We start from the raw sequence: 25,707 nt of genomic DNA on the forward strand, positions 1-25,707 counted from the left end.
CAATAGCTCTCTTCTGTCCCTCATTTCCTATGGAAGCAACTTCTCTTTCTGTTAAATGCCTCAGTTTCAGTGCAACCCATGTTTTGAATTTGAATTTGAATTTATATATCTAATTACTCCAAGCTACATATATATGTATATATATGTATATACATATATGTATATATATATTACTACATAAATATTCTCCTTTCCCAAGATTTCTATGAAGAAATCATATTTGCATTCTAAATAGTATCACAAGATATTACAAATTAAGAAAAGCATCTCCCATTAGAAGTGTCTTTAGTGTGGAAAAACACATTCAAACAGAAGAAGCTGATGCCTGTCTTTCCTCCCTTAGTTCCAGTGTCCCACCCTGGTCTCACACTCAGGATGCCCAGGACGCAGGCTGTGGTGGGGGACACGGTGGAGCTTCACTGTGAGGCGCTGACAGGCTCACCTCCAATCCAATACCAATTTTACCATGAGAACGTCAACCTGGGAAACAGCTCAGCCCTCTCTGGAGGAGGAGCATCCTTCAACCTCTTTCTGACTGAGGAACATTCTGGAAACTATTTTTGTGAAGCCAGTAATGTTGCTGGAGCCCAGCAGAGTAAGGCGGTGAGCATCAATGTTATAGGTGAGTTGGCTCCGCCCACTAGTAGCAGCAGCTGCAGATTGATGGTGTCTTTTCTTCCTAACAGCTGAGAATGAAGCAGCAGTGCTCCTCGGAGCTGCTTTCTGGAATGAAGATCCTGCTTAGCCCTGGCTACAGAGCCTCTTCTTGGAAGTGCAGGGTCTTACCTGTTAAACTCTTTCAGGAACCTGGACTTTCCCAGTAGCATTGTTCAAACAACTTTGAGTTCTGATCAAAACTCCTCAGTAAAAAAAAATAGGAAGAATTTTTTTGGATATAGACTATTTTCTGATGTGAAAATTATGACATAAAAAAGTAACCAGAGAATGTATAAATAGTAGTTGTTCTGCTCCCTGAATAGCAGGCTCTTCTTTGTCAGGCTCCGAGTAAGCCTCTACTCATAAACATCCTCCATTACTGGGAAATAACTGTTACTTACATACCATATTTTAAAAGTATATTAATACTAGCTATAGGCACAGATATAAGGAGAGCTACTCGGTAATCTTCAAAGGCAGAGGCACAGGTGAGGAGGGCCGAGATTGACTTCAATTTCTTCATCCACAAAGTGGGAAAATCACACTACATAGAAAAATCCTGGTCATCTCTTGACCTAGAAGTCCATGAGTTTTATAGACAGGGAATATGGAGTGTGCAGACTCAACTAAGGGATGTATGCGAAGGGAAAAGCTGATTCTTCCTGCCCCTGGAAAACATCCCAGAAATAGGAGACCATGCATTGGATGCAAACACCTCTGAGTCACACAAAGCAAAATACAGGGTAGGAATATTGGCTCCTCTTGGTTGATTCCCTGGGTGTCATAAGTCATAGAGACAAAGTTAAATGAACAAGGTGTTTGTGGAATGCTAGCTCAAGACCCAACCTACTCAATTGATTGCTGCAGCCATCCCTGCATCCAAGAGGTGACTTGAGTTCAGAATTGATTTCTCTTAGTGCTGAGATTCCAAGCTGCATCTCCACAACATGTTCTCTGTACAACTATGTTGGCCTACCTTTTGTCCATATCCCAAAAGGATATGGTATTAAGAGTTGGTTTGGGGAGTCCAAGTTTGTATCTTTTATAAATTAGGTATATATCATCAAATTACTATATTATATAAGTGTCTTCAATTTGCATTCCCACCTAGGAGTTTATGTACAACCTCACCAGTGTAACCAGTGCCAAACTGGTGAAAAGGAGAAGGAATAACATTTTACAGTTGTGATCATTTATACTTATTTAATTAATCATGGGGTTGAAATTTCTTTTATATATTTATGGACTACTGGAAGTACTTAGTGATTCATATATACTTTTTTAAACTCTTCTATTGAATATTGCTGTATATGAGAAGCTTTTTGTAGGTCGAAGATATTTGTTTTATCTATCATATGTGTTTTCAACCATTTTCCAGGATTGAAAGCTGATTTATTTCATTTGCTTGTAGTATTTTTTTCTTCCTTATAAATACGTTAGAAGCAGACCACCATTAAAGTTTTCTCTTTTTTTTTCTCTCTCTCTCTCTCAGTTCCAGTGTCCCGCCCTGTCCTCACCCTCCGGGCACCCAAGGCCCAAGTTGTGGTGGGAGACGTGGTGGAGCTTCTCTGCGAGGCCCTGAGCGGCTCGCCCCCCATCCTGTACCAGTTTTATTATGAGAATATCACCCTGGGGAATAGCTCAGCCCCTTTTGGTGGAGGAGCATTCTTCAACTTTTCTGTGACTAGAGAACATTCTGGAAACTACTCCTGTGAGGCCAATAACCGCCTGTGGGCTCAACAGAGTGACAAGGTGACACTTTTTGTCACAGGTATGTTTCCTAATACGCCTAAGCCACAGATAGGAACCACATATTTTCTTTAAGAACACTGGTAATCTTCATCATGCTTATCCAGGACAGTGTTCTCAGAGACAAGTAGACAGAGCGAGTAGCTCTCTATACCGTTGTAGTAAAGTGTTTCTGTAATGTTGGCGGATGGGAAAGATGGCACAGAGCATCCCCGAGATTAGAGCTCATCAGATGCTTGCTTCTCATTGGCTGCCATCCATCTTGACTCTCAGCCCTGCCTCAGACATACAGACAAGCTTCTTCACACAGATAGGAGCTATTTACTGTGCCACACAGCTCCTGCTGAGACTAGTCTCTCTCCTCTCCCCTCTCCCCTTCTCCCCCTCCCCACTTCTCTCTCTCTCTTTCTCTCTCTCTCTCTCTCTCTTTCTCTCTCTCTCTCTCTGTCACACACACACACACACACACACACACACACACACACACACACACACACACACCCCTCCCTCTGCCTTTCCCTCTTCTCCTCCCCCCTTTTCTCTCCTTCCCTACTCAGCTTTAGGACTCAGGGCAGTTCAAGACCACAGTTTCTCCCTTGGGTTTATGTATGGAGTCTTCCCCTCAGGGTTGACCGGAGATAGAAGTGGTTCTGTGGCTGCAGGACTCACTGGGGTGCTGCTCAGCATTGTGGTCCTGGCTGCTGGCGCATTGCTGTTCCATTGTTGGCTCTCAAGAAAAGCAGGTGGGTAGCACCCTAGAGCACCTTGGCTTGATCCACACCTTTTCCATCTCCATTCCCTCAGCTTATGTTGACTGTATGATTCACCCTTGTCCCCCAAGCTCTCAGGAGTTTCTCCTCTCCTGTCTCACGGCCCCTCCCTTTCCTTCTGAATCCCTCAGAGGGAAAGATTGAAGGAAACATACTCTAATGAGATGTCATTTGTCCAACATCATGAATGACAGTTGGTCTTCCTAATACAAAACTCCAAGAAATGGGAAGAGGAAGATTGAGAAACAGCAGTAAAAACAAAAACTAAACTTACTGATTTCTAAATCTACATTCCTGCCTGCAGCTATTGAATCATGTGTGTTTTTCAAGGCCTATTGCCCTTTTTAATCCTTTTCTTTTATTAGCATATAATTATTTTAGAAAGGCATTCCATTGGGATAGTTCCATACATGCATTTAATGTACTTTGATAAAAAAATCACTTTATAACTCTCTCCCCTCCTCCTTCCCCACTTTTTAACATTTTTCCTTTTTCTAATGAGTTTATTAGAAAATTAGTATAAAGAACAAATGAGTATATATATATGTATCAGTAATAGTGATTCAGACAAAACAGTTTAGTGATTTTAAAGTAATATGGATATGTATTTGCATATGATATATATTAAATTTCATAGTAATAAACACATGTAAATCAAAGAAAGCCTGAAGTATAATTTATCGAACTTTAGAAAAAAATCTCTCAAGGCCTCGTGCTTACTAGCAAGTGTTCTACCACTTAACATCTTTTAATGGACTTCATTATTGTATTTTTATATATGTATATAAAGTACTCTGACCAAAGGTCATTGCCTTTAATGCTCCAAGTTAAAGGACTGTGGATTGTGGGCTAGGAAGGTGGTTCAGTGGTAGAGTGCTTGCCTTGCATGCATGAGGCCCTGGGTTTGATTCCTCAGCACTACATAAGCAGAAAGTGGCACTGTAGCTCAAATGCTAGAGCACTAGCCTTGAGCTGAAGAGCTGAGGGACAGCACCCAGGCCCAGAGTTCAGGCCCCATGACTGACAAAAAAAAAAGGCCTGTGCATTGTTACTCCCTTTCACATAGTAGCTACTACCCTCCTGGAGGTCAAGGTCAGTAGTTTCATAGTTCTTGTCCCTTCTACGTCCTCCCTTGGGCATAACAAAGAAGTGTGACATCAATAATAGCATCTGGTAGTGATCTGAGTGTCCTGGAGCTGTGCCCCCTGAGAAAACATCCTTTCTGGAATCCAATGCCTCTGTGTTTTCCTTTGCAGGTAGAATGCCTGCCTCTGACCCCACCAGGTAAGACCTTGGTAGTATTTCTGTATAGTTCATGCAATTTCCATAGGAGAGAAAAATGGAAATGAATCCAGTTGTCACAAAAAATCTAGTTTCTATTATATATTGCTGAATGGATGGTACCCAAGCTTCCTTGGGGTAGTTCAAGACAGTTCCCAGGACTTGCTCTTTTAGCTACATTGTCCTTCTTATCATATCAAGTGTTCATTGATTCTCACTTATTTACTTGCACCATTTTACCATTGTTGGCTTGGTTGTCCAAGTGGCCACTGAATCCATCTGTGTCTTGACATGATATTGTTTCAATGGCCTGGACAATTCTGGACATGGCCAAGCCAGTCAAAACCAGTTGTGATGACAGCCAAGAAGATGGAGTCATGCACTTTGGCAAGACAGAGAAGTCACTTTTCCAGTACGATGTGGCCACCATCTTGAATCCTGAAAGCTGACTTAAGGCTCACAAACTACCCTTGGGAACCCTTGGATAGAAGTATTCAGATCACTAAGAGTTTCCTCATAACCTTTCTGGTTACTGGTTTCTCTGTGACTCCCATCTCTTGGAGATGTAGAGAGATGTTAGAGCCTGGTTTGAATCTTAGCTCTCCCTCTTTCTGGTTATGTGGTTTTCTTGTCTGGAGGCTTACCTTTTTGTAGTTAAGGTTATCTAAAAGTCTTTTCTTAGGCACCAATGGCTCATGCCTGTATCCTCGTTACTCAGCAGGCTGAGATCTGAGGATTGTGGTTCAAAGCCAGCCTGAGAAGGAAAGTCCATGAGTCTCATTTCCAATTAACCAGAAAAAAGGCCCTAAGTGGAGGTGTAGCTCAAGTGGTAGAATGCCGATCTTGAACAAACAAAGCTAGGGAGCATGCCCAGGTTCTGGATTTAACCCTAGTTCCAGCGTACATACACACACACACACACACACACAGCTTTTCTTAAAAAGAATTTCCATTTTTCATGTGTATGGTGACAGCATGGAACTAAATATAAATATAATGCCTAACTAAAATAGGCATTAGCACAGACAGTGCTTATTGCATATGGGTAGCCATAACAACTAAAAACATTATTAGTCTAATACAGTACTCATCGATTATTTGTTATTTACTTGTCTATATGTTCAGGCTTGGTAGCTACTCTATAATAAAGACCTCGCTAGCTGAATGTAGTCACTCTAACTACTATGTCAGGCATCAGTATTTTTGTGTTTCACAGGAGGCCTTCAGACTCAGCACCCCAAGAACCCACCTACTCGAATGTATCAGGCTGGGTAGAACTGCAACCAGTGTACAGCAATGGTGAGGACCAAGGGCCCTCTGGATTGTCAGCGACCATAGAGTGTGTGTATGAAATGATTGTGGCAAAAGATGAGGAGTGACATCACACAGCCCCAGAGGGCCCTAGGCCTTCCAGAAATAAACCAGTGGGAGGAGGAGGAAGTAGCTAAAATAAAACATAAGTACCTTAGCATCTTCTGAACTTCCAACTTCTTTCTAAGTAAATTCTCTAGGAGGAGATGTGGTTTACTCAGAAGTACGGTGGTGCACCAAGGAAAGGCCGTATGCAGGTAAGACCAAGACAAGTTTCTATTCTGGCTGCATCTCATCTCAGCTCAGTCTCTATCTCCTTAGCAGGTCCTGGCCAATGAGGCATAGAGCTGTCCCTCACCAAGTCCCTGGAGCTTCTTGTATGATCCAAAAGCCCCCATGCAAGGGCTGGGAAGGTGGCTCAGTGGTACAGTGCTTGCCTTGCATGCATGAGGCCCTGGGTTCGATTCCTCAGCACCACATAAGCAGAAAAAAAAAAGCCAGAAGTGGCGCTATGGCTCAAGTGGTAGCACGCTAGCCTTGAGCTGAAGAGCTGAGGGACAGAGCCCAGGCACAGAGTTCAGGCCCCACGACCAGATCCAAAAGCCCCCATGCAATATTGTGTTTTCTATTCTATGCAGACGGCCTTAGTATCACTTGTGTAACAAAGCCATTACCTGAATTCCCTTCACCCCTCCCAGTTGCAGCATCTTCATCTGCAAAGAGGAATTTTAGTATCATTCCCCACTCTCTGTCAGTTTAGCTGCTATGATAGAATACTACACAATGCATCTTAAAGAACAAACATTTATTACTTATAGTTCTGGAAGCTAGACATCCAAAACCAAGATGCTAGATTGTCAGTGAGAGCCCTCTCCCTGGTTTACAGACAGATAAGGGTCTCCTTGATTGATTTATTGAATGATACTGGGATTTGAACTCCAGTCCTCACATTTGTCAGGCAAGTGCTCTACCACTTGAACCCCACTCCCAGCCCTGACAAGATACCGTCTTGCTTTATGCTTATACAGCAGAGAAATTATCTTTCTCATGTCAAAAAAGTATGAATCTCACTGTGACCTAATTATCTCTAGGGCCCAAATTCTAAAAATACTGTAACACTGAGAGCTTGAGCATCAACACATGAATTTGGATAAAGACACATTCAGTCTAATAGGACTTTTCTACTTTTTATTTATTTTCGGTTGCTGCAGTGACAAATTTCCATAAACTTGGTATGATTACATAATACAAACTGTCTTCTGGTTCTATAGGTAGAAAGTTTGACATGAGTCTCACTAAGCCATTCTTGGTATGGGCTGGGCAGTATGTCTTTCTGGAGCTGTAGTGTTAATGTGTTTCTTGGCTTCTTCAGCTTGCAGAGGCTGCCCACTTCCCTTGGCTTGTGTTCCCTTCCATGAGGTTAGTCAACCTGCAAAGCTCAGGTTGATGGCCAGCCATCAAAGCCAGCAGCGTCACAACATTGTAACTATTCTTCCCAGTAAACGTTCTCTGAATTTAAGGATTCATATTGAACTCACATGGATAATTCAGAATCCCCAAGTCTCTAATCTTTACATGTGAAAAGCCATATAAGATTACCTATTCACAGGTTCCTTGATTAGGATGTAGATATCTTTGGGGGAGGGCATAATTCCAGCTAACCCAGGGAGGGCATAATTCCAGCTAACCCACAGAGGGTTATGGTGATATAGCACATAGTGGTGGAAATGGTGTGAAAGTGGCAGTATTAAGCAGCCGTGATGATGCTCTGTGCTGGTACTCTGTCTATGTCAACAGTCTTCAATGTTTAGGGGGCCACAAGGAGCAATCCAGCCTGAAGGACAGAAGCAGGAAAGGGGGGCAGGGTCCTTCAAGGCAGGGTTTTCTTTCTAAATCTGCTTTTCAAAAAGTACCAGGTAATTTTAGCTAGTACATTCTCCTAAGTTTCTGATTTCTTTCTTTTTTTTTTTTTTTTGGTCCAGTTGTGGGGCCTGAACTCTGGGCCTGAGCACTGTCCCTCAGCTCTTCAGCTCAAGGCCAGTGCTCTACCACTTGAGCCACAGCGCCACTTCCGGCTTTTTTCTTTTTGCTTATGTGGTGCTGAGGAATCGAACCCAGGGCCTCAGGCATGCAAGGCAAGCGCTCTACCACTGAGCCAACTTCCCAGCCCCTGATTTCTTTTTTATAAAGTCAAATGAACTGTGTTGTTCACATCCCATGTTTTTTCTCTGTAACACCTCTCTAATACCTAGGAGCTCATTCAAACTTACAACTCTTTTTGAGGTAAACACTGCTATGCCTATTTTACAGATGAGGACACTGATGAAGAGACTTTCAATGATTCATCCGAAGTCATAAATCACACACACACACACACACACACACACACACACACACACACACACACACACAAATGAGCTCCAGAATTAAAATTCTCAGTGTAGTTCCAGGAATCCTTAACACTCAGCCCAAAGTAGACAATGCCGTGCTTTACTCCAGTGTGAAGATAATTTAGCATTAACAGTTAACTTCTAACATCTATTCTGTGAGCAATTCTTATGTGCTAGGTATAGTTCTGAGGGCTACAAATACCCTGTGTGTGTGTGTGTGCATGTGTGCACACACACACGTGCAAGTGAGTGTATATCCCTTAGAACTGTATCTTGCCAGATACCTGTGGCTCACGCCTATAATCCTAGCTACTCAGGCAACTGAGATCTGAGGATCGAGGTTCAAAGCCAGTCCAGGCAGGAAAATCCATGAAACTCTTATCGCCAATAAACCACCAGAAAATGGAAGTGGCGCTGTAGCTCAATTGGTAGAGTACTTGCCTTGAGCTGAAGAGCTCAGGCCAGTGGCCAGGCCCAGAGGTCAAGTCCCACAACTGACCAAAAATAAAAATAAAAAAGAACTGTACCTGTAGCATATTTGTGCATATATATTTATGATATGCACCATGTCATATACATGCACTGTGGCATCCATGCATATGAGAGAAAAAATAGTACTACTATTCAATGCATGATATATGATAGAAATTATACAGACATAAGCACATACACATCCATGTATAAGATTCATTTGTTAAGTGAGAGAAGGGGTGGGTTAGGGGTAATGAGTGACAATATTATCAGACACTTTGTATTTATATACTGTTTTGTAGAATGGTAACTTCTTTTTTTTTTTTTTTTGTCAGTCATGGGACCAGAACTCTGGGCCTGGGCGCTGTCCCTCAGCTCTTCAGCTCAAGGCTAGCGCTCTACCACTTGAGCCATAGCGCCACTTCCAGCTTTTTCTGCTTATGTGGTGCTGAGGAATCAAACCCAGGGCCTCATGCATGCAAGGCAAACACTCTTCCACTGAGCCACCTTCCCAGCTCCAAGAATGGGAACTTCTTTGTACAACTACTTAAAGATAATAAAAAAAATTTAAAGATACATTTGTTGTGATGATATATATGTATATATGTGCATATATATATATATATATATATATATATATATTCTTTACAACAGACCTATAGGCAGATGCTATGTTGACTTCTATCATCATATAGATGAGGTAACCAAGGCAAGAGAAGTTAAGTGACTTGCTCCACAGCCCAAGGAAGGAAAGGCAGACTCAGGGCTCCATCCACAGTGGTCTATAAAGCTCTTTCCAGGCCTCTCCATATCCATACATGAATCTAAAATCAAATCCCTTAACAAGATAAAGTATCATTTTCTTCTTTTGAGAGTCCTCAGCTCAGAGTATATAACAAAGTGTGAGGTGATATTGGGGTGAGGGCTGGTCAGTGCTGTTGGAATGCTTGCTGGACAGAAAGAGGCTTAAAGGAACAGGGAGGCCTAACAGCAGTACAGGGGCAGAGTGCTCCAGGCAGTCTCCACATCTGAATACTCTTCTTCTTTCCACAGTGGCCTCTGTACCCATGGTCCCTGAAAATAAGGTGAGTATCCTGACTTGCATGGCCTCCCATGTGGGCCCATAAGTTCTGCACCTCACCCCCATGCCCTTCCCCACTAGGGCTCCCCTGTCATCTACACAGAGGTGAAGGTGGCATGCACTTCGGCTTCCAAGCCCAACTGTCAGCCTCCTCAATGATGCACACATGATTCTGCACACCTGTCCAGCTGCTCCTCAACTGCTGCACCTCTCCGTGGGACAAATGGATTGCCGAAGTAGAAAATCCAGCCCTGCTGGACTCCTGCTTGTTTCCCAGGCTACCACCCTGTGCTGGTTGTATGTTTACTGTTATTCCCAGCACAGGCTGCAGGCATTGCCTTTCCTGGCTTCTTTGGTAGGCTTCAGCTGTGGTTACTGCTGGTGTTCCTCAGCAAGGACAGCCTCTCAATTGTGCTTTTAGGAGTGTATTTCTCAATTACCATCTGCCTGGTGCAGTTCCTACCATCCTATGCCAAACAGAAAGCACATATCCCAAAGAACAATGGACCGATCAACCTCTCTCTAGCAGGACTGTGTTTGACCCTCTTGAAACTCTATCTGTCTGAAACTCTTAAGGCCAGCCCCTGACTGCCTGATGGAATTTGGGGTGAGGAAGATGCATGTCTTACCATCACTCCTATCATTGCCTCTTTGTGGAGGGAACCCCTATGGACCATATTCCCGGCCCTTCTCTGCCCTTACTCCCTCCTCACTTTCTAAGCAAGGGTCACTGACACAACTCCCCGGTGGGTCCAGAAGGAATGTATGGGCCTGCATGATCCAGCCCCTCAGTCTCCCTTTCTCATAATCAAGGGACTCGCACAGAAGCTCATGTTCGCCTCTGCCCTATGTTTCTAAGAACCTGCCTCTTTAAAATAATAAATAAAAATAAAAAGTGCCTGCAGCTTCAGGAACATAATTTCAATCTCAATGTCAGATACATTAGATGTCAATCCTTGAGAAATCAGAGGAGAAATCAAGAAGGAAAGATACATAGCAAAGAAGGAGGCTCCTACTATAACCGGGCAGATGACTTTGCATATGGGTGGCACTTGCTTGGCACAGGCTGTGTGGGCTTCGTAGCATGGCTTTTTACAACTATTTATTTGAAGCTGTCCTTGGTTTGGAGCTGAATTAGCTTTGGGCTGCTGAATCTGGAAGAGGAACTCTCAGGCTCAATATGCAGTGTTTTGTGGCCATTGATGAGGACATTGTCCTAAAGCTATTGGGCTGGGTTACATCTGCTGGCCATCAAGTGATGCTGAGCAGATGCACTGAACTGTTCTGGCTGGAGTGACTACAGCCGTGGCTTGCATGGCTCCTATAACTGTGGAATCAGGTTTTCAGGTAATGGTCCATGTTCCTCCTGACATGTGGGGATATGGCCTGACCTACCTCCGCCCTGGATCCCCTGCTCAGTGGAGGCATGATGGTGTAAGGGGGTTAAGAAGATAATAAATCCAGTGAGTAAATTTAATTTAGTGGATTATTTAACAGTGCAAATGCACTATTGAGAAACATAAAAGCTTGATATGTGGACATCCCAAGTAACTAAGCAAGTCATTTGTTGCAAATCTGAGGCCAACTTGAACATACTCACCCTTGTATATGTTCTATTTCTTTCTTAGCCCCTCTTATTCTCTTTCATGTTTTTTTCCCTGGAATTAGACTCATCCATCCTGTGCTAGCACATGGCCTTCTGCTGCAGGCTATTTTCTAGGGAATCAGAACTCAGACAGCAGGTCAATAGGTTTGAAGCCACAGAGTTTCAGCCAAACAACAGCCATGTAGTATGTAGTTGTCAGATGCCAGACATGGCACAGCTGGTAGGGAAGGGTAGGGAAGGCCTTTGCCAAGCCAGTAGTCTTGCAAAGGTGCCTGTTTGTCCTTGAATGTAACTTCCCTGAACAGATGTGGCTGCAGCAAAGAGAGGAGGAGGAGGAGGAGGAGGAGGAGGAGGAGGAGGAGGAGGAGGAGGAGGAGGAGAGGCAGAAGAAGAAGAAGAAGAAGAAGAAGAAGAAGAAGAAGAAGAAGAAGAAGAAGAAGAGGAAGAGGAAGAGGAAGAGGAAGAGGAAGAGGAAGAGGAAGAGGAAGAGGAAGAGGAAGAGGAAGAGGAAGAAGAAGAAGAAGAAGAAGAAGAAGAAGAAGAAGAAGAAGAAGAGGAAGAGGAAGAGGAAGAGGAAGAGGAAGAGGAAGAAGGAGAAGAAGAAGAAGAAGAAGAAGAAGAAGAAGAAGAAGAAGAAGAAGAAGAAGAAGAAGAAGAAGAAGAAGAAGAGAAGAAGAAGAAGAAAGAAGAAGAAGATATTTCATTAATGCCTTTCATCTATTGGAAATCAGAGCAATAGTTACTGCTTTAAATGCAAGGCAATTGAGTTCCAAGTGTATCATGTGGCTTTTCAAGCTTTCTGTTATGAGAGGGGTGTGGCAATTTGATTGGAGAGTTATGCCTAAGAGATAAGTAAATCATACTTCTGGGTTCCTCTGTGAGGATGCTTTCAGAGAGGATTAAGGAGGACCCGCCCTGGAAGTGAGTGACAGGATTCAGATGGAAGAGAGCAGGAAGAAAGAGAAAGCTGGAAAGAACAGCCCCTCCCTTGCCCCACTCTGTCTGTCTCTGGAAGGAGGGCCTGAACAATCACTTGCCCCAAAGCCACACATTTCTGCACAGAGGCTGCAGGGGCAGCCCTTCCCCCATGCCACCTCCAGTCCTGGTCATCAGTCCTTGGGACCCCTATGTCTCCATGTCCCCCAACCCCTTCCGTTCTCTCAACACCCTGCTGAGGATGATGCTATCTGTGTCTTGCTGGGAAACTGTTCTCCTCCTCCTCCTCTGCTTGGCTCAGAGTTGGGCCGGGAGGGGGGGGGGGAGTGTGAGGTGGGGGAGGAGGGATGTCTTTCTCTTCCCAGATTGGCCAACACCTCTCACAATGAGGCACAATCAGGTGATAGCTCACCAGTGATAGCCAGACCACCACCACCACCACAACCACCATCACCACACAGGAAGTGGAGTAGGGAGCAGAGCACAACAGTAGCAGCAGAGCACAACAAAGCAAAGCAGAGCAGAGAAGCAATCACCAAAGCAGAGCAGAACAGAACAGGACAGAGCAGGGCAAAGAAAAACGGGGAGGAAGTGGCGCTGTAGCTCAAGTGGTAGAGCACTCGCCTTGAGCTGAAGAGCTGAGGGATAGCACCCAGGCCCAGAGTTCAATCCCCACAACCGACCAAAAAAAAAAACGGGGAGGGCAGGAGTGATGAGCTGAAACAATGGCTCGGGTAAGAGGAGTATGGAGTGCAGGGAACATGGGGAGGGGGAGCCCTCGGCACCGGAAATGATGCCCCTGACCTGCACGTCGGACCTGACAGGACAGGAGAGGACTGGACAGGCGAGCTTTGTCAGGAGAGGACATCCACGCTTTGGAGAATGCAGGTAGCCAAGGAAAGTGTGGCGCTCAGCCACGCATGGCACATGGCACGGCACGTCCAGTGTCCTGACGGATATACAACGCTGAACCCAATCGGCAGTCCAGCAGGGATAGCACAGGATGGGGAAAGTGCACTCCCCGCCCACCCCACCCCCTCCCTGCAGCAGTAGGCACCCACGGCCCCCTCCTGAGCCCACTGTCTGGGAGCCAGCCTTTCTTTCTACTTGCCCATGGCCTGGCCCCCTGTACCATCGTGGATCCTGACGCACACCTGAAGCCAGCAGTTGATCACAGAGAGCAGGGAAGCAACCACAGTGTTGACTATGCATGGGTGGTTCAGTGGTAGAATTTTTGCCTGCCACGCAGGAGGCCTGGGTTCAATTTCCAGCCCATGCAGTATGTTACCCCTTATGTTTTGGTCCTCTGCCTACACACAGGCACACACACAGAAAAATATTCTCTTTCCCTTCCTTGCCCACCACTCCTTTACCCCATACCATTTCACACACACACACACACACACACACACACACACACACACACACACACACGCGCGCGCGTGCACACACACCCCGTACCTGCATCCTGCCCGGGCACCCCATCAATCCCCCTCCTGACATCTCCTACCCCTGAACGTTACTACCCTCTCTCCAACCACTAACCAGCCCACAAGTACACTTTTCCAATGGCCACAACACCTGTTCTCAGCTCTCCACATGCCCCACCATTATCCGTGCATACCATGGACCTCCCAGGACTTCCAGTGCTACCATGCCCCATGAATACTGCTGTCTCCCCTATGCCACCCTCAGCCACAGCACGTCTTTGAATCCCCGCAGCAGCACAGCTGACACCTACCATCTCCACCCTCACCCCACCCAAACCCCTCATCTCCCATAATCCACAACTTGGCTCAAGGCTCACCACTTGCACAGTGTCTGCTCCTTGGCCATCACTTAATTACCTTTTCACACATATACTCACCTCTTGCAGGTTTTGTCTCAAATAAAGAAAAGATTCAGCTGGGCGCCGGTGGCTCACACCTGCAATCCTAGCTACTCAGGAGGCTGAGATCTGAGGATCACGGTTCAAAGCCTGCCCAGGCAGGAAAGTTCATGAGACTCTTATCTCCAATAAACCACTAGAAAACGAGGTGGTGCTGTGGCTCAAGTGGTAGAGCACTCGCCTTGAGCTGAAGAGCTGAGGGATAGCGCCCAAGCCCAGAGTTCAAGCCCCACAACCGACAAAAAAGAAAAGAAAAGAAAAGAAAAGATTCAACTTTCAGTCCACCAGCCTGGTCTACCACTAGCCTACCACTGTATACAACTTTCAGTGTGTGAGGAGTGTGAGTTGGGGTCCATGTGGCCCCTCACTGTCCCAATCCTGTCCTCCCTCCTTCCCTCCCTCCATCCCTCCCTCCCTCTCTCTCTCTCTCTCTCTCTCTCTCTCTCTCTCTCTCTCTCTCTCTCTCTCTCTCTCTCTCTCTCTTTCTCACACACACACACATCTGTCTGTCTGACTCTCTCAGTGGACCTCTGTGATCAGAGGGGCTTGATCTCACTGGAACCATGGCCAGTTCCTCCCATTTGCTATAAGCTGCTCCTCTCCTTCCTCCCTCAGAGGCCCATTCAGCCCTTGGCACGCCCAGCACCCACCACCATTCCTCCACCTCCCACCCCAATCTCCTCCCACAGGCTTTCTCTCACTTGTTTTTCTGACCACTCACAATCACTTGGTCTCCTCGACCTGGCTTCCTCCTACCTTCTTAGACCCATGGTACCTTAGTCTCCACCCACAAGCCACCCAGCACAGTCACTCGCGGCTCAGGGTCCCATGCTCAAATGCTCTGAACCTCCGAAGAACCTCAGTTGTTGCAAGCCCCATCCCCAGCCCTTTCCCCCCAACTTCCCACAGGCATTCTCCCACCACCCAGGGCCTGGACTCTACCTGTCCATCTAACTCTCATTGTCACCTTTGCCCCAAGCTTCATGGGACACCTGCCATCTGGGAGAACAAGAGCTTACCCTCATGACCCACCTGCAAGAGAATCACCCTGCCTCCTGACAGTCATGTGTAAAGCACAGTGGGTCCTCGGCACAGGTGGCAGGGAGCCCTGTGTCCAACTGTCACCAACAGGTTGACCGCTAGCCTGGCTTCCCTCTAAAGGGAATTGGGGCGGCAAGCCCATTGAGCTCTGCACTTGACTGGGAGGCAGCCGCACAAGATGGATCTGGGCTGTGAGGTGAGGTGCAGACCAGAGTGGCAACCCACTACAGATCCCACGGAGCACATCCTCTGTTCCCTCCTGGCCATGTGGAGTCAGGGTTGAGAGTTTGCCCATGACCATCCGGTGTCCTCCAGCCCACGCTCCTGTCACCAAGCCTATTGGTGTCGGCTTGGCTGTTGCTTATTCCCCCAGCGACACACATCTCCCTGCCCTTGCCTGTAGCTAGCTGCCCCTTGTCTACTTTGCAGCCACCTAACTAACCCCTGATGCCTCTTCACACTTCTGCCTCTCTCTTTGGGGGAGGTTGTGCAGCAGGGAGGGAGAGATCTCCATCCACACTGGCTCAACTCAGGTGACCACCAAACCCTCTGCCATGGGTGGAGAAAAACTGGAGTGCAGGACTCGATGCCTGGCCAGAGGGAGGTACCAACCAGTTCAATGACTGCTGCCACATAGCCAACCAGACCAGGCAGGGAGGTGAACTGGAGGGCATAGGCCCCTCTCACCATTGGGAATGTGTCTGTAGCCACAGGAGATGTGGCCACGACATCCTGGAGCCATCCCAGAAATAACACCATTGAGTGAGGGGGAAGAATAAGGGGAAGAGGGACAGGGAGAGAGGGAGAAAGAAAGGGAGGCAGGCAGGGAGGGAGAGAGGGAGGGAGGGAGGCGAGGGAGGAAGGGAGGGAAGGAGGGAAGAAGGGAATGAGTGGATTCAGGAGTGTCAGAGTGAGGGAATGGGCGGGTACATAATGGGGTGAATGGGGATGCAGTGAATGGGTTGTTGAGTCTGTGAGTAGGTGACTGAATGGGGTCGGACATGTGAGCCGCCGTGTAAATGCTGGTGAAAGTTGGTGTGCGAGAGTAGGGGTGTGTGTGTGTGTGTGTGTGTGTGTGTGAGTGTGTGAGTGTGTGTGTGTGTGTGTGTGTGTGTTGAAGAGGGAATAGGAAGGCTGCCGATGAATGAACAACATGATTGAATGAGTGAGTGAGTGAGTGACGGGTGTGGAAGGTTGAGTAGGGAGATGTGTGAGTTAAGCAGGGATTGATGGAATGGGCAAGGGGTTGGGTAGATGAGATGGATCTAGAGAGTATTTGGATGAAGAGGAGGGTGAAGGGGGGTGTGACTGGGTGGCTTGATGAAGGAATGTGTGTACACAGTGACTTGCTGAGCAAGTGGGTGAGCAGGTAGGTGGCTGGGTAGAGGTGCGAGTGAACTGCAGAACAAGGGAATAGACAATTGGGTCAGCAAATGGAACAGAGTGAGCAGCTGACTGAATGAGTGAGTGGTCAGAAGAGTTGAGTTTATGTGACACACAGGAATGGAGTGGGGAGTGAATGAGGGAAGCTGGGAGTGACTGAGTGAGTGCACAAGTGGCAGCCTGAGCGAGGGAAGAAGGGCTGATGTGCAGGAAGGGAGAGAGATGGGTGAGGAAATCTTGGTATAAGTTGGAGTGAGCAGGTGATCAAATGAGCCAGAGGGAAGAATGCCTGAGCTTAGGGTTGGGGGGGGGGAGCAGCTCAGGGGGAAGGGGATATGCAAGTGAACAAGCAGGTGAGTGAGGTGAGGGAGTCCTTGAGGGTGGTAGGAAAGGAAGGAGAGCAAGACAGAGGGACAGAGGAAGGGAGCTAGTGAGGGAGTGAAAGACAGAGGGAGTGATGCAACACAGGAGGGAAGGAGGCAGGGAGGGTAAGATTAGGAGGGAAAGGGAGAGAGGCAGGCAGTGGATGGGCCAGTGGTGGAGTGTGGGGTGAGTGAGTGGTGGATTGGAAGACTGGGTTTGGAGAGTGTGATGGGCTGAGGCTGGAGAAAGAGAGTGGAGAAAAGTCAGTAAGAAGGAAGGCAGGTGGATTACTCAGTGTCAAGATCAGGAAAGGGGGTGTTGGCTAAGAAAGAGAAAGGCAGAGGGAAGAAGCTGAAGGTGGCAGGGTGGGGTGAAGTAGCCAAGCAGTGCTGCAGGAGGAAGGGTCAGTGCGCAGAGGGGGGGTGTGCTGGGGTGCTGGAGAAATAAGCTAGCCAGCCACTGTCCAAAAAACAATGGGAGTATGTAGCAAAATGGAAGGGCAGTAAAAGTTGGTGGAGCCAGGTTTTCCTAGCTGGGAATTAAACCCCAACCACCACAGTCAGAGTACAGAACCCTAACCACTAGGCCAACAGGGAGCACATCCCTATTGTAGCCCAGAAGCTCTACTAGACATTCCTCCCACCGCTGGACACCTAGCATTCAGCAGTCCCATGGCTGAAGGTATGGCTGGACAAAGAACGAGTGCTTGCCTCCCCCTGCCCCTGAGCCAAGTCAAGCAGCACCTCTTTGGGGGAGGTTTAAGGCCAGGGAGGGAGTAGCTGGCTGAGTTTCTACCCAGCTCACCACCAAGCAGTGATGCTGCCTGCAGGAGGAAGGGTCAGTGCGCAGAGGAAGTGAGGGAGGGCAAAAGAGGGTGGGTGGAGGCAGGATGGGAAGTGGAAGGGCAGTGAAGAAGGCCAGTGAAAGTGGGAAAGGAAGAAGAAAGGCTTCCCTGACCGGGAATCGAACCCGGGCCGCGGCGGTGAGAGCGCCGAATCCTAACCACTAGACCACCAGGGAGCGTGCCGCTGCCTGCGCGGAGCACTCGTCCTGCAACCCAGCAGCGCTGCCGGACACTCACCGCCTCTGGACACCTGCCATCCACCGGCCCCGTGGGTTGGAGGTATGGCTGGCCAAAAAGACAAGGACACTGGCGAGCCGGTTGCCTGGCCGACCTCCCCCTCGCCCTCCCCCTCCGCCTCCCCCCTTTGCCCGTCTCCACTCCTCCTCCCTCGCTCCCTCCCCGTCAGCCAAGCCAAGCCAAGCCAAGGCAAGCCAAGGCAAGGCAAGGCAAGGCAAGGCAAGGCAAGGCAAGGCAAGGCAAGGCAAGGCAAAGCAAGCGGCAGCTCTCCTCCTGCCTGTAGCCGCGAGCAGCCCGCAATCCTGGCCGGCTGCGGCAGTGTCCAACACAACACGCGTGCACTCCGGCACCCACGCCCTCTCCTCCGGAGCTGGCTAAAAGGTCGGCCGGCTGCATTGAGTCGCCTGGTGCTGCAGCGTTGCGTTGGCCGGGAATCGAACCCGGGTCAACTGCTTGGAAGGCAGCTATGCTCACCACTATACCACCAACGCCACACGCCACGGCCAGCGCACACAGCACGCCGGCGACGGGCGCGGGCCACAGCTCCTGCGGGGAAGGAGGCGGGGGTTGCGGAGTGCGGGTGCCGGTGCCGGTGCGGGTGCGGGTGGGGGGGAGCGCGTGTCTCGCACCTCACTTCTCTGTGGGCGGGGACACGCGGCGCTGCCGGGCCAGCCCGAGCCACACACGCACGGCCCGTCCTGCGCCACGCCCGAAGCTGCTGGCTGCCCCGCAGCCACGCAAAGGGACGGGTTGGGTCCAGCCTAGCCTCCTGGTTCCTGCGGGGCGCCCTCCGAGCTCCCGCCGCCTGACTGCTCCCGAGCCCTGCGCGGCACGCCTGCGGGCTGGACGCGGGCGCGGCGACGCGACGGCCGACAGCCACAGCGTCTGCCTTGGTCCGACCCGCAGCCCAGCACCCCCACTTGCAGGGCCCGCTCGCCGGCTCGTCTGTGAGTCCCGACTGGTGGCTGGGCGGCAGACGCCGACGACGGCGAGCGAGAGGTGGAAGGCGAGCGCTCGGGCGCTGGCTCAGGGGGCCTGGAGCTGCTGAAGTGAGGACGCCTTGGAGCAGAGAGGCCGCGCTGGGTGGTGGGCAAAAAGAACGCCACAGCGGCCTCCCCGTCGGGGAATCGAACCCCGGTCTCCCGCGTGACAGGCGGGGATACTCACCACTATACTAACGAGGATGACGCCGCCTGCCGTCGGGACACAGGCCCCTCTCCGACAGCCGCCCGGACCCGGACCCGCGGCCCTCCAGCCCCGGCCTGGGGCTCGCATCTGCCCTGTCTGGCCTCAAACCCCAAGCCCAAGCCCAAGCCCAAGCACGCGCGGCCGCGCTCTCCCCACAAGCCCGGCCCCACCCGCCTGCCAAGGACCCACCCGGGGCCACCTGCCGGCCGGGGTCACCTGCCCGCCGCCGCCGCCGCCGCCGCCGCCGCCTTCGCCTCGGTGCCTGTGCGTGCGGAGCCGAGCAAGAAGCACCGGCCGGCCCGCAGCAGCTGGTTGCGCGCCTCCACCTTGCACGCCGCGCGCCGCCGCCGTTCGATCGTGGGGGCGGGCGTGCGCTGGACCTCGCGGGACTGAGACCCTAAGCCTCCCCGCTGACCCCGTTTGCCCTCCGACCCCCAGACCGGCAATACAGCGCGCTGAGCGCACCCCGGTGGAACGTGGCTCCTGGCCAGGGCCAGGGCGCACGCCTGGCACAAGCCAGGCGAGAGGAGAAGCCACCAGTTGCAACACGGCGTCAGGATGGCCGAGCGGTCTAAGGCGCTGCGTTCAGGTCGCAGTCTCCCCTGGAGGCGTGGGTTCGAATCCCACTCCTGGCAACTTTGCCTTTTGGCCACAGTCACTCAGGGAACCCTGCCTGCGGCCCGCCCACCCCAACCAACAATCACAGCATTACCTTGCCTTCTCTTCCTGCCTTGCCCTCGCTTTCCTGCCAACACATGAACTACCCACCAGGTGGAGCTTCACTCCTTCTATCTACCGCTCCCTCCTTCTTTCCTCCAGTGGCCGAATGGTGGCTGCCCTGAGCCCAGCAACCGCTCACACCTGTGCCATTTGGAAAGCCCTCCCACCCATCCCACAGCACCGGCTAATGGCAGCAGGGCCCAGGCAGCCACTCGCCCAAAGCCGCACATTTCTGCACACCGAGGCTCTAGGGGACAACCCTGTGCCACTTCTTGTCCTGTTCACCAGTCTCTGCCCCACATACCCCCCACCCCGTCCTCTGACTCATTCCCTTTTCTCATCCCGTTCTCACAGCACCCTGCCGGGGTTCACGCGCTCCCTGTCTTCCCATCCTCCTCCTCATGGGACAGCTTGCCTTGGGGTTGGACGCGCTGGCTGCATTGCTTTCTCTGCCCGCACTGGCCAACATCTCTCACAATGAGGCACACCCAGGCTAGGCTCGCCAGTGAGAGCCAGACCCCAGGAAAAGGACAAGGCAGGGCAGGGCAGGGCAGGGCAAAACAAGGGAACAGAGGGGTGCTGAGCCACGCTAAGACAATGACCGGCATGAGTGGACAGGGCGGCTTAGCTCCAGCCCCGGCGTCGACCACCTGGACACCACAAAGCACCCCTAAGGGAAGGCACAGGGCCTGGGCTGTGGGAACACACCAGGGCAGCCCCGCGCCACCGCAAGTGGTGCCTCTGACCTGTGCATCGTACCACACTGGCCAGGCCAGGCCAGCCAGGCCGGGCAAGCTTCGTCAAGAGACGGCATCCACACTTTGGAGAGTACTGGTGGCTGTGGAAACCATGGCACTCGGCCACTCACGGAAGCACACCGCATGGCACGGCATGGCGGGACACATGTCGCACCTCCTGACCCAGATGGCAAGGGGGAAAGGAGTGAGTCTACACCTCGCTCACCACGCCCCTTCCCTGCAGCACCGGGCGCCCCACCGCTCCCTCCTGGACCGACTGACTGTTTGGGAGCCAACCTTTTTTTCTACTTGCCCAGCTGCTGGCTCCCTGTGCCATCCAGGATCCCGGCGCACTCTTGAAGCCAGCAGTTGCTCACAGGGCAGGGAGGCAAGGGCCGGCCCTCGCCGACCCGGGAGCACATGTCTATGTATGGGTGGTTCAGTGGTAGAATTCTTGCCTGCCATGCGGGAGGCCCGGGTTTGATTCCCGGCCCATGCAATGCACTATCACAGCACATTTTGCTCCAGTTTGTGCTCTGCTCCTTACTTCCCTCATTTACACACATGCACATGCACAGGCACTGGCAAACACAACTATTCCTTTGCCCTTTCTTGCCCACCACTCCTTCACTCTAACCCATTTCACACAAACACAAAAGCAGCCCACCACACTGCACCTTCATCCCAGCCTGCCACACAATCTCCTCACCCTCTGATATCTCCTACCCATGGACATGACCACCCTCACTTCAAACTCCTATCTAGTCCACAAACTGCACTTTTCCAGTGGCCACAACACCTGCTCCCTGCTCTCCCACCAGACCCCACTGTCATCCGCGCACACCAGGGACCTCTCAGGACTCCCCATAGAATCATCCCATATCCACGTGGCCACCTTCACTGTGTCACCCAGAGCCACAGCATGTCTTCGAATACCCCCACTGCACCACAGCTGACACCCACACTTGTCTCCACCCTCACCCCACCCACAACTCCTCATCTCCCACAACTTGGTTCAAGGCTCACCACTTGCACCTCGTCTGCTCCTTGGGCATCTCTGTATGAGCCTGGGCCTGTACTTCATTACATGTCACTAGACTTCATTCCATAAACTCGCCCCGTGCAGGTTTGGTCTCAATGGAGACGTGATGCCACCTTCTCTTGTGCACTAGCTTTGCCTCCCGCCACTCAACCACTGCACACACCATGCAGCGTTTGAGTACAGGTAAAGGTCTCTGTGTCCTTGTTTTGTTGTCCCAATCCCTCGCATTCTCTCTCTCTCCCTCTCCCTCCCTCCCTTCTTCCCAGTGTCTCTCTCTTTGCCTCTCTGTGTGTTTCTCTGTTTCTGTCTGTGTCTCTCTCTTATTCACTCGCTCGCTTACTCTCTGCCATGAGCTGCTCTGCCTTGCCCTGCCCTCCTCACCACAGTGGACTGAAACTGTGAGCCAAAACAAATCTTTCCTCATTTAAGTTTTTTGGGGGGCATTTTGTCAGTGATGAAATGTCTGACCAACCCAAGGGCCTTGGCCTACCTAGGCAAGGCCAGGTCTTTGGTAAGCTGAGTCACAAAGGAAGCACGTGCCTATTACACAAGCCTGGTACACAATGAAGCAACGGCAAGCACCTTCACTGCAGAAAGGCAGCTGCCATAAAGGTGAGGTAAGGAGAAAATGTCCCTAAAGGTCAGCTTTCTTAGGTTTAATTGAAAATCAAAAGAGCACAGAGCAAGAGTAGCTCATGATGAAAAAGCTGTTGATCATCTCATCCAGAAGACATGTCACCAAACTGCTCACTCAATGCAGCTCTGAGAAAGACAGAAGCAATATGTTGGAAAAAAGCCATTTTTAAGTTCCATGGGGAAAAAAAGGCACCTCCTGGGTGTCAGGGGATAGAGATATCTACATCTATCTCCAAACAGTAACTGCTGAATGACTCAAGGATGATTTCTACCACTTGAGATAAACTTATAAGGCATAGTCTCCAGACAGATGCAAGAGACTGACCTCATTCTAATCAAGCTAACATTAGAAAGGCCTTTTCCCCCTTTATCTTCTATGATTCATACATCAGTCACATTAGCAAATAGTATTATATTTAGTGGGCATAATTTTATAGGGATAAGGTTTTAAACATTTTAATGAAGGTTGGGTTAGATTGTTTTAAGTCAGTGGGCCAAGGGCCAATGTTCAGATAGTCTAATGTGTCCTGCCAAGTCTCTAGAACTTTTTGGATAGCAAGATATATCACCTACTAGTTCAATTTAGGATAATTGGAGCATAAATCAAAGATCAGCAGTAACTGATATAATACATTTTTTTAAGTCTTTTTGGCCAGGTACTAGTGGCTGATGCCTGTAATCCTAGCTACTCAGGAGGCTGAGGATCTCAATTCAAAGCCAGCCCATGTAGAAAACACTGTGACACACACACACACACACACACACACACACACACACACACACACACACACACACAAGTTATTGGTCATTGGGCTAGAACTCTGGATTTGGGCTCTGTCCCTCAGCTCTGCGGCTCAAGGCTAGTGCCCTACCACTTGAGCCACAGCTCCACTTCCAGTTTTCTGGTGGTTTTTTTGAGATATGAGTCTCACTGACTTTCCTGACCAGGCTGGGTTTGAACCATGATCCTCAGATCTCAGCCTTTTGAGTAGTTAGGATTACAGGTATGAGCCACCGGCTTACATTAAATTTTAAAGCAATTCATGGGATACTTATTTTCCAATAAGTCAAAAGAGACAATTTGTCTTCTTTACAGAAAATAATAGATAATCAGTGCAGAAGGAAATCACCACTTGTAATCCCATAAAGATCATTGATTCAAGATCACCATGATCTACCTTGTCACCTCCAGAACTATAATGAAAGGGGCAGCATACCCTCACAATGGAGTGGGCTGTCAGGGCTGGTCTTAATCGTCATGTTCACAACAGTCTCATACAGTATCTATTATTATCCCTATTTCACAGATAAGGAAATTGAAGCATAAAGAAATTTGTTTAGGGCTGGGAACGTGGCTCAGTGGTAGAGTGCTTGCCTAGCATGCAAGCTGGATTTGATACCTGGATTTGATTCCTCAGTACCACATAAACAGAAAAAGCCAGAAATGGTGTTGTGGCTCAAGTGGTAGAGTGCTAGCCTTGAGCAAAAGAAGTTCAGGGACAGTGCCCAGGCCCTGAGTTCAAGCCCCAGGACTAACAATAAAAAGAAAAGAAATTAGTTTAGAAGGTAGGTGCTGTTGGCTCACTCCTGTAATCCTAGCTACTCAGGAGGCTGAGATCTGAGATCAGGGTTCAAAGCTAGCCTTGGCAGGAAGGACCATGAGACTCTCATCTCCAATTAACCACCAGAAAACTGGAAGTAGAGCTGTGGCTCAAAGTGGTAGAGCACTAGCCTTGAGCAGAATAGGTCAGAGACAGTGCCCAGACCCTGAGTTCAAGTCCCATGACCACCACTACCACCAACACCAACAACAAAAGAAAATAGTAAATAGTTTAACCCAAGACCATATATTAGTAAGTAGAAACTAGCACTGTCCAACACCAATGTTCATGCTCTTAGTTAATTGAGCAAATGTTCTTGGTGGGGTTCATGGGTCACATTTGGACAGAGGCATTTGTGAACAATAGAGCAGCTCCTGAAGCTTGGAGTCAGGGCATTTGCCTCCTCCTGAGCCCACTAACACCCACTATTTAGTTTCTCTGAGCTCTGGTTACCTGATCTGTAGGGCAATAGAAGTAGTAACAGCTGCTAGACTAGATTGCATTGGGAAGGAGAAAAGTCTTGTAAACAATGGCAGATGTTCATGGAAGCAGGTAGTCAGGTACTTGTGCTCACTGAAAAGCTTGTGTTGGTTTCCATTTACCTTCATTGGTTCCTCCCTTCTCATTACAGTGAAACAGGTGCTGAGTTTCCCAAAGATAATTCAGAAGACAATGAAAGACTGTGCAATCTGGTATCCATTTTAATGTGAGAGGAATAGGCAAGAGGTATGGGAATAGAGGTATTCATATCCCAGAGATAGATTTCCATGATTTGGGTATTATTTGATCATTTTCCGGAGAAATATAATCAAAGGGATGATTTCCCTAGAAACACCCTTTTGAGTCTCTTGTTGACAAAGGATACATTTGTTCCTGAGATAGTTTATGTAAATAACAATTCCGTGGGTGAGCAACTGGCCTATCCTGCAGCTCTAGATCACCTAGCACCAGGCAGTTGAAGAGATTAAGGACTGGGATGAAAAGAGCTAGCAGTGCCTGGGCTCGTGGGATTCTCAGGGCTGTCTCCTCCACACACAGCCCTCTGCCATAGGGTCAACTTTGGGCTAGAACTTTCCACTGGGCTTATACTGTGGCGCTGTAGACAGAATTGGACGTGGTTGAGGACAATGAAGCAGAGATGGCCAAGAGAGTCTGAGGGCTGTGAGTGAGAGGTAGATTTGGAAGGTCAAAGCATAAAGCCTCGGACAGGTACCTTTCACTTACCTTCCTTCCGTCTTCCCAGGGTGCCCTCTCTCAGTTAAGGTAACTGTTACCTGGCCTCATCAAGAATAGGATAACTTCTTGGGGTAGAGGAGGGAAAGAGGTTCCGTACCTCTAAATCATAGAGTGATGGAGATGTGCCAAGGCTAGATGCATACTCCCCAACAGGGCCAGGGATTCTGGAACTGTGATGGAGATTGCCAGTTGTTAGAGGAGATCTTGAAGGCGATCCAATCTTTATACATTTTCATGCTGGAGTCTTTCCACATCCCTGTTGAGACATCACCCAGACATGTTGGAATAGCTCCAGAGCCATGAAACTGCACTGCTCAAGGCCTGTTCCTACGTAAGATCTGGAAGGAACCAGCTGGTTCATTGCATGCTGAGTGGGAAGTCCTCAGGTTTCTTTTTTTCTTTTTTCTTTTTTTGGGTCCGGTCGTGGAGCCTGAACTCTGGGCCTGGGCACTGACCCTCAGCTCTTCAGCTCAAGGCTAGCGCTCTACCACTTGAGCCACAGTGCCACTTCTGGCTTTTTTTCTTTTTTGCTTATGTGG

The 25,707-nt window shown here is 49.4% G+C and overlaps 1 protein-coding gene and 6 non-coding genes across 13 annotated transcripts in view; 4 read left to right on the plus strand and 3 right to left on the minus strand.

Annotated features, from left to right (window-relative positions):
* Window positions 1-10,614, plus strand: part of Fcrl5 (Fc receptor like 5) — a 30,069-nt gene extending 19,455 nt beyond the window's left edge. For 5 of the 7 annotated variants that reach the window (XM_069999990.1, XM_069999995.1, XM_069999996.1 and 2 more), the window contains 8 exons: window positions 344-622; window positions 2,150-2,428; window positions 3,033-3,149; window positions 4,433-4,460; window positions 5,674-5,756; window positions 5,957-6,025; window positions 9,683-9,714; window positions 9,792-10,614. In XM_069999990.1, the coding sequence (XP_069856091.1) occupies window positions 344-622; window positions 2,150-2,428; window positions 3,033-3,149; window positions 4,433-4,460; window positions 5,674-5,756; window positions 5,957-6,025; window positions 9,683-9,714; window positions 9,792-9,869 (965 nt within the window). In that variant the 3' untranslated portion in view covers window positions 9,870-10,614. Of the gene's footprint in view, window positions 1-343; window positions 623-2,149; window positions 2,429-3,032; window positions 3,150-4,432; window positions 4,461-5,673; window positions 5,757-5,956; window positions 6,026-8,964; window positions 9,165-9,682; window positions 9,715-9,791 lie in introns of those variants that run through there. The other 2 variants (XM_069999992.1, XM_069999993.1) reach the window with 2 other exon arrangements.
* A 2,846-nt stretch (window positions 10,615-13,460) lies between these two features.
* On the plus strand, window positions 13,461-13,531 carry Trnag-gcc (transfer RNA glycine (anticodon GCC)). Its single transcript has one exon. It is a non-coding gene; the product is annotated as a tRNA-Gly (tRNA).
* Window positions 13,532-17,875: 4,344 nt separating this feature from the next.
* Window positions 17,876-17,947, minus strand: Trnae-cuc (transfer RNA glutamic acid (anticodon CUC)). The gene has a single exon. It is a non-coding gene; the product is annotated as a tRNA-Glu (tRNA).
* Window positions 17,948-18,427: 480 nt separating this feature from the next.
* Window positions 18,428-18,499, minus strand: Trnag-ucc (transfer RNA glycine (anticodon UCC)). Its single transcript has one exon. It is a non-coding gene; the product is annotated as a tRNA-Gly (tRNA).
* A 621-nt stretch (window positions 18,500-19,120) lies between these two features.
* On the minus strand, window positions 19,121-19,192 carry Trnad-guc (transfer RNA aspartic acid (anticodon GUC)). Its single transcript has one exon. It is a non-coding gene; the product is annotated as a tRNA-Asp (tRNA).
* A 556-nt stretch (window positions 19,193-19,748) lies between these two features.
* Window positions 19,749-19,831, plus strand: Trnal-cag (transfer RNA leucine (anticodon CAG)). The gene has a single exon. It is a non-coding gene; the product is annotated as a tRNA-Leu (tRNA).
* A 1,250-nt stretch (window positions 19,832-21,081) lies between these two features.
* On the plus strand, window positions 21,082-21,152 carry Trnag-gcc (transfer RNA glycine (anticodon GCC)). Its single transcript has one exon. It is a non-coding gene; the product is annotated as a tRNA-Gly (tRNA).
* The last annotated feature ends 4,555 nt before the right edge of the window (window positions 21,153-25,707 follow it).

The sequence above is a fragment of the Dipodomys merriami genome, unplaced genomic scaffold (assembly GCF_024711535.1).
Source record: "Dipodomys merriami isolate MVZ:Mamm:240054 unplaced genomic scaffold, mDipMer1.0.p SCAF_56, whole genome shotgun sequence".
In the NCBI taxonomy this organism is placed as follows: Eukaryota; Metazoa; Chordata; class Mammalia; order Rodentia; family Heteromyidae; genus Dipodomys; species Dipodomys merriami.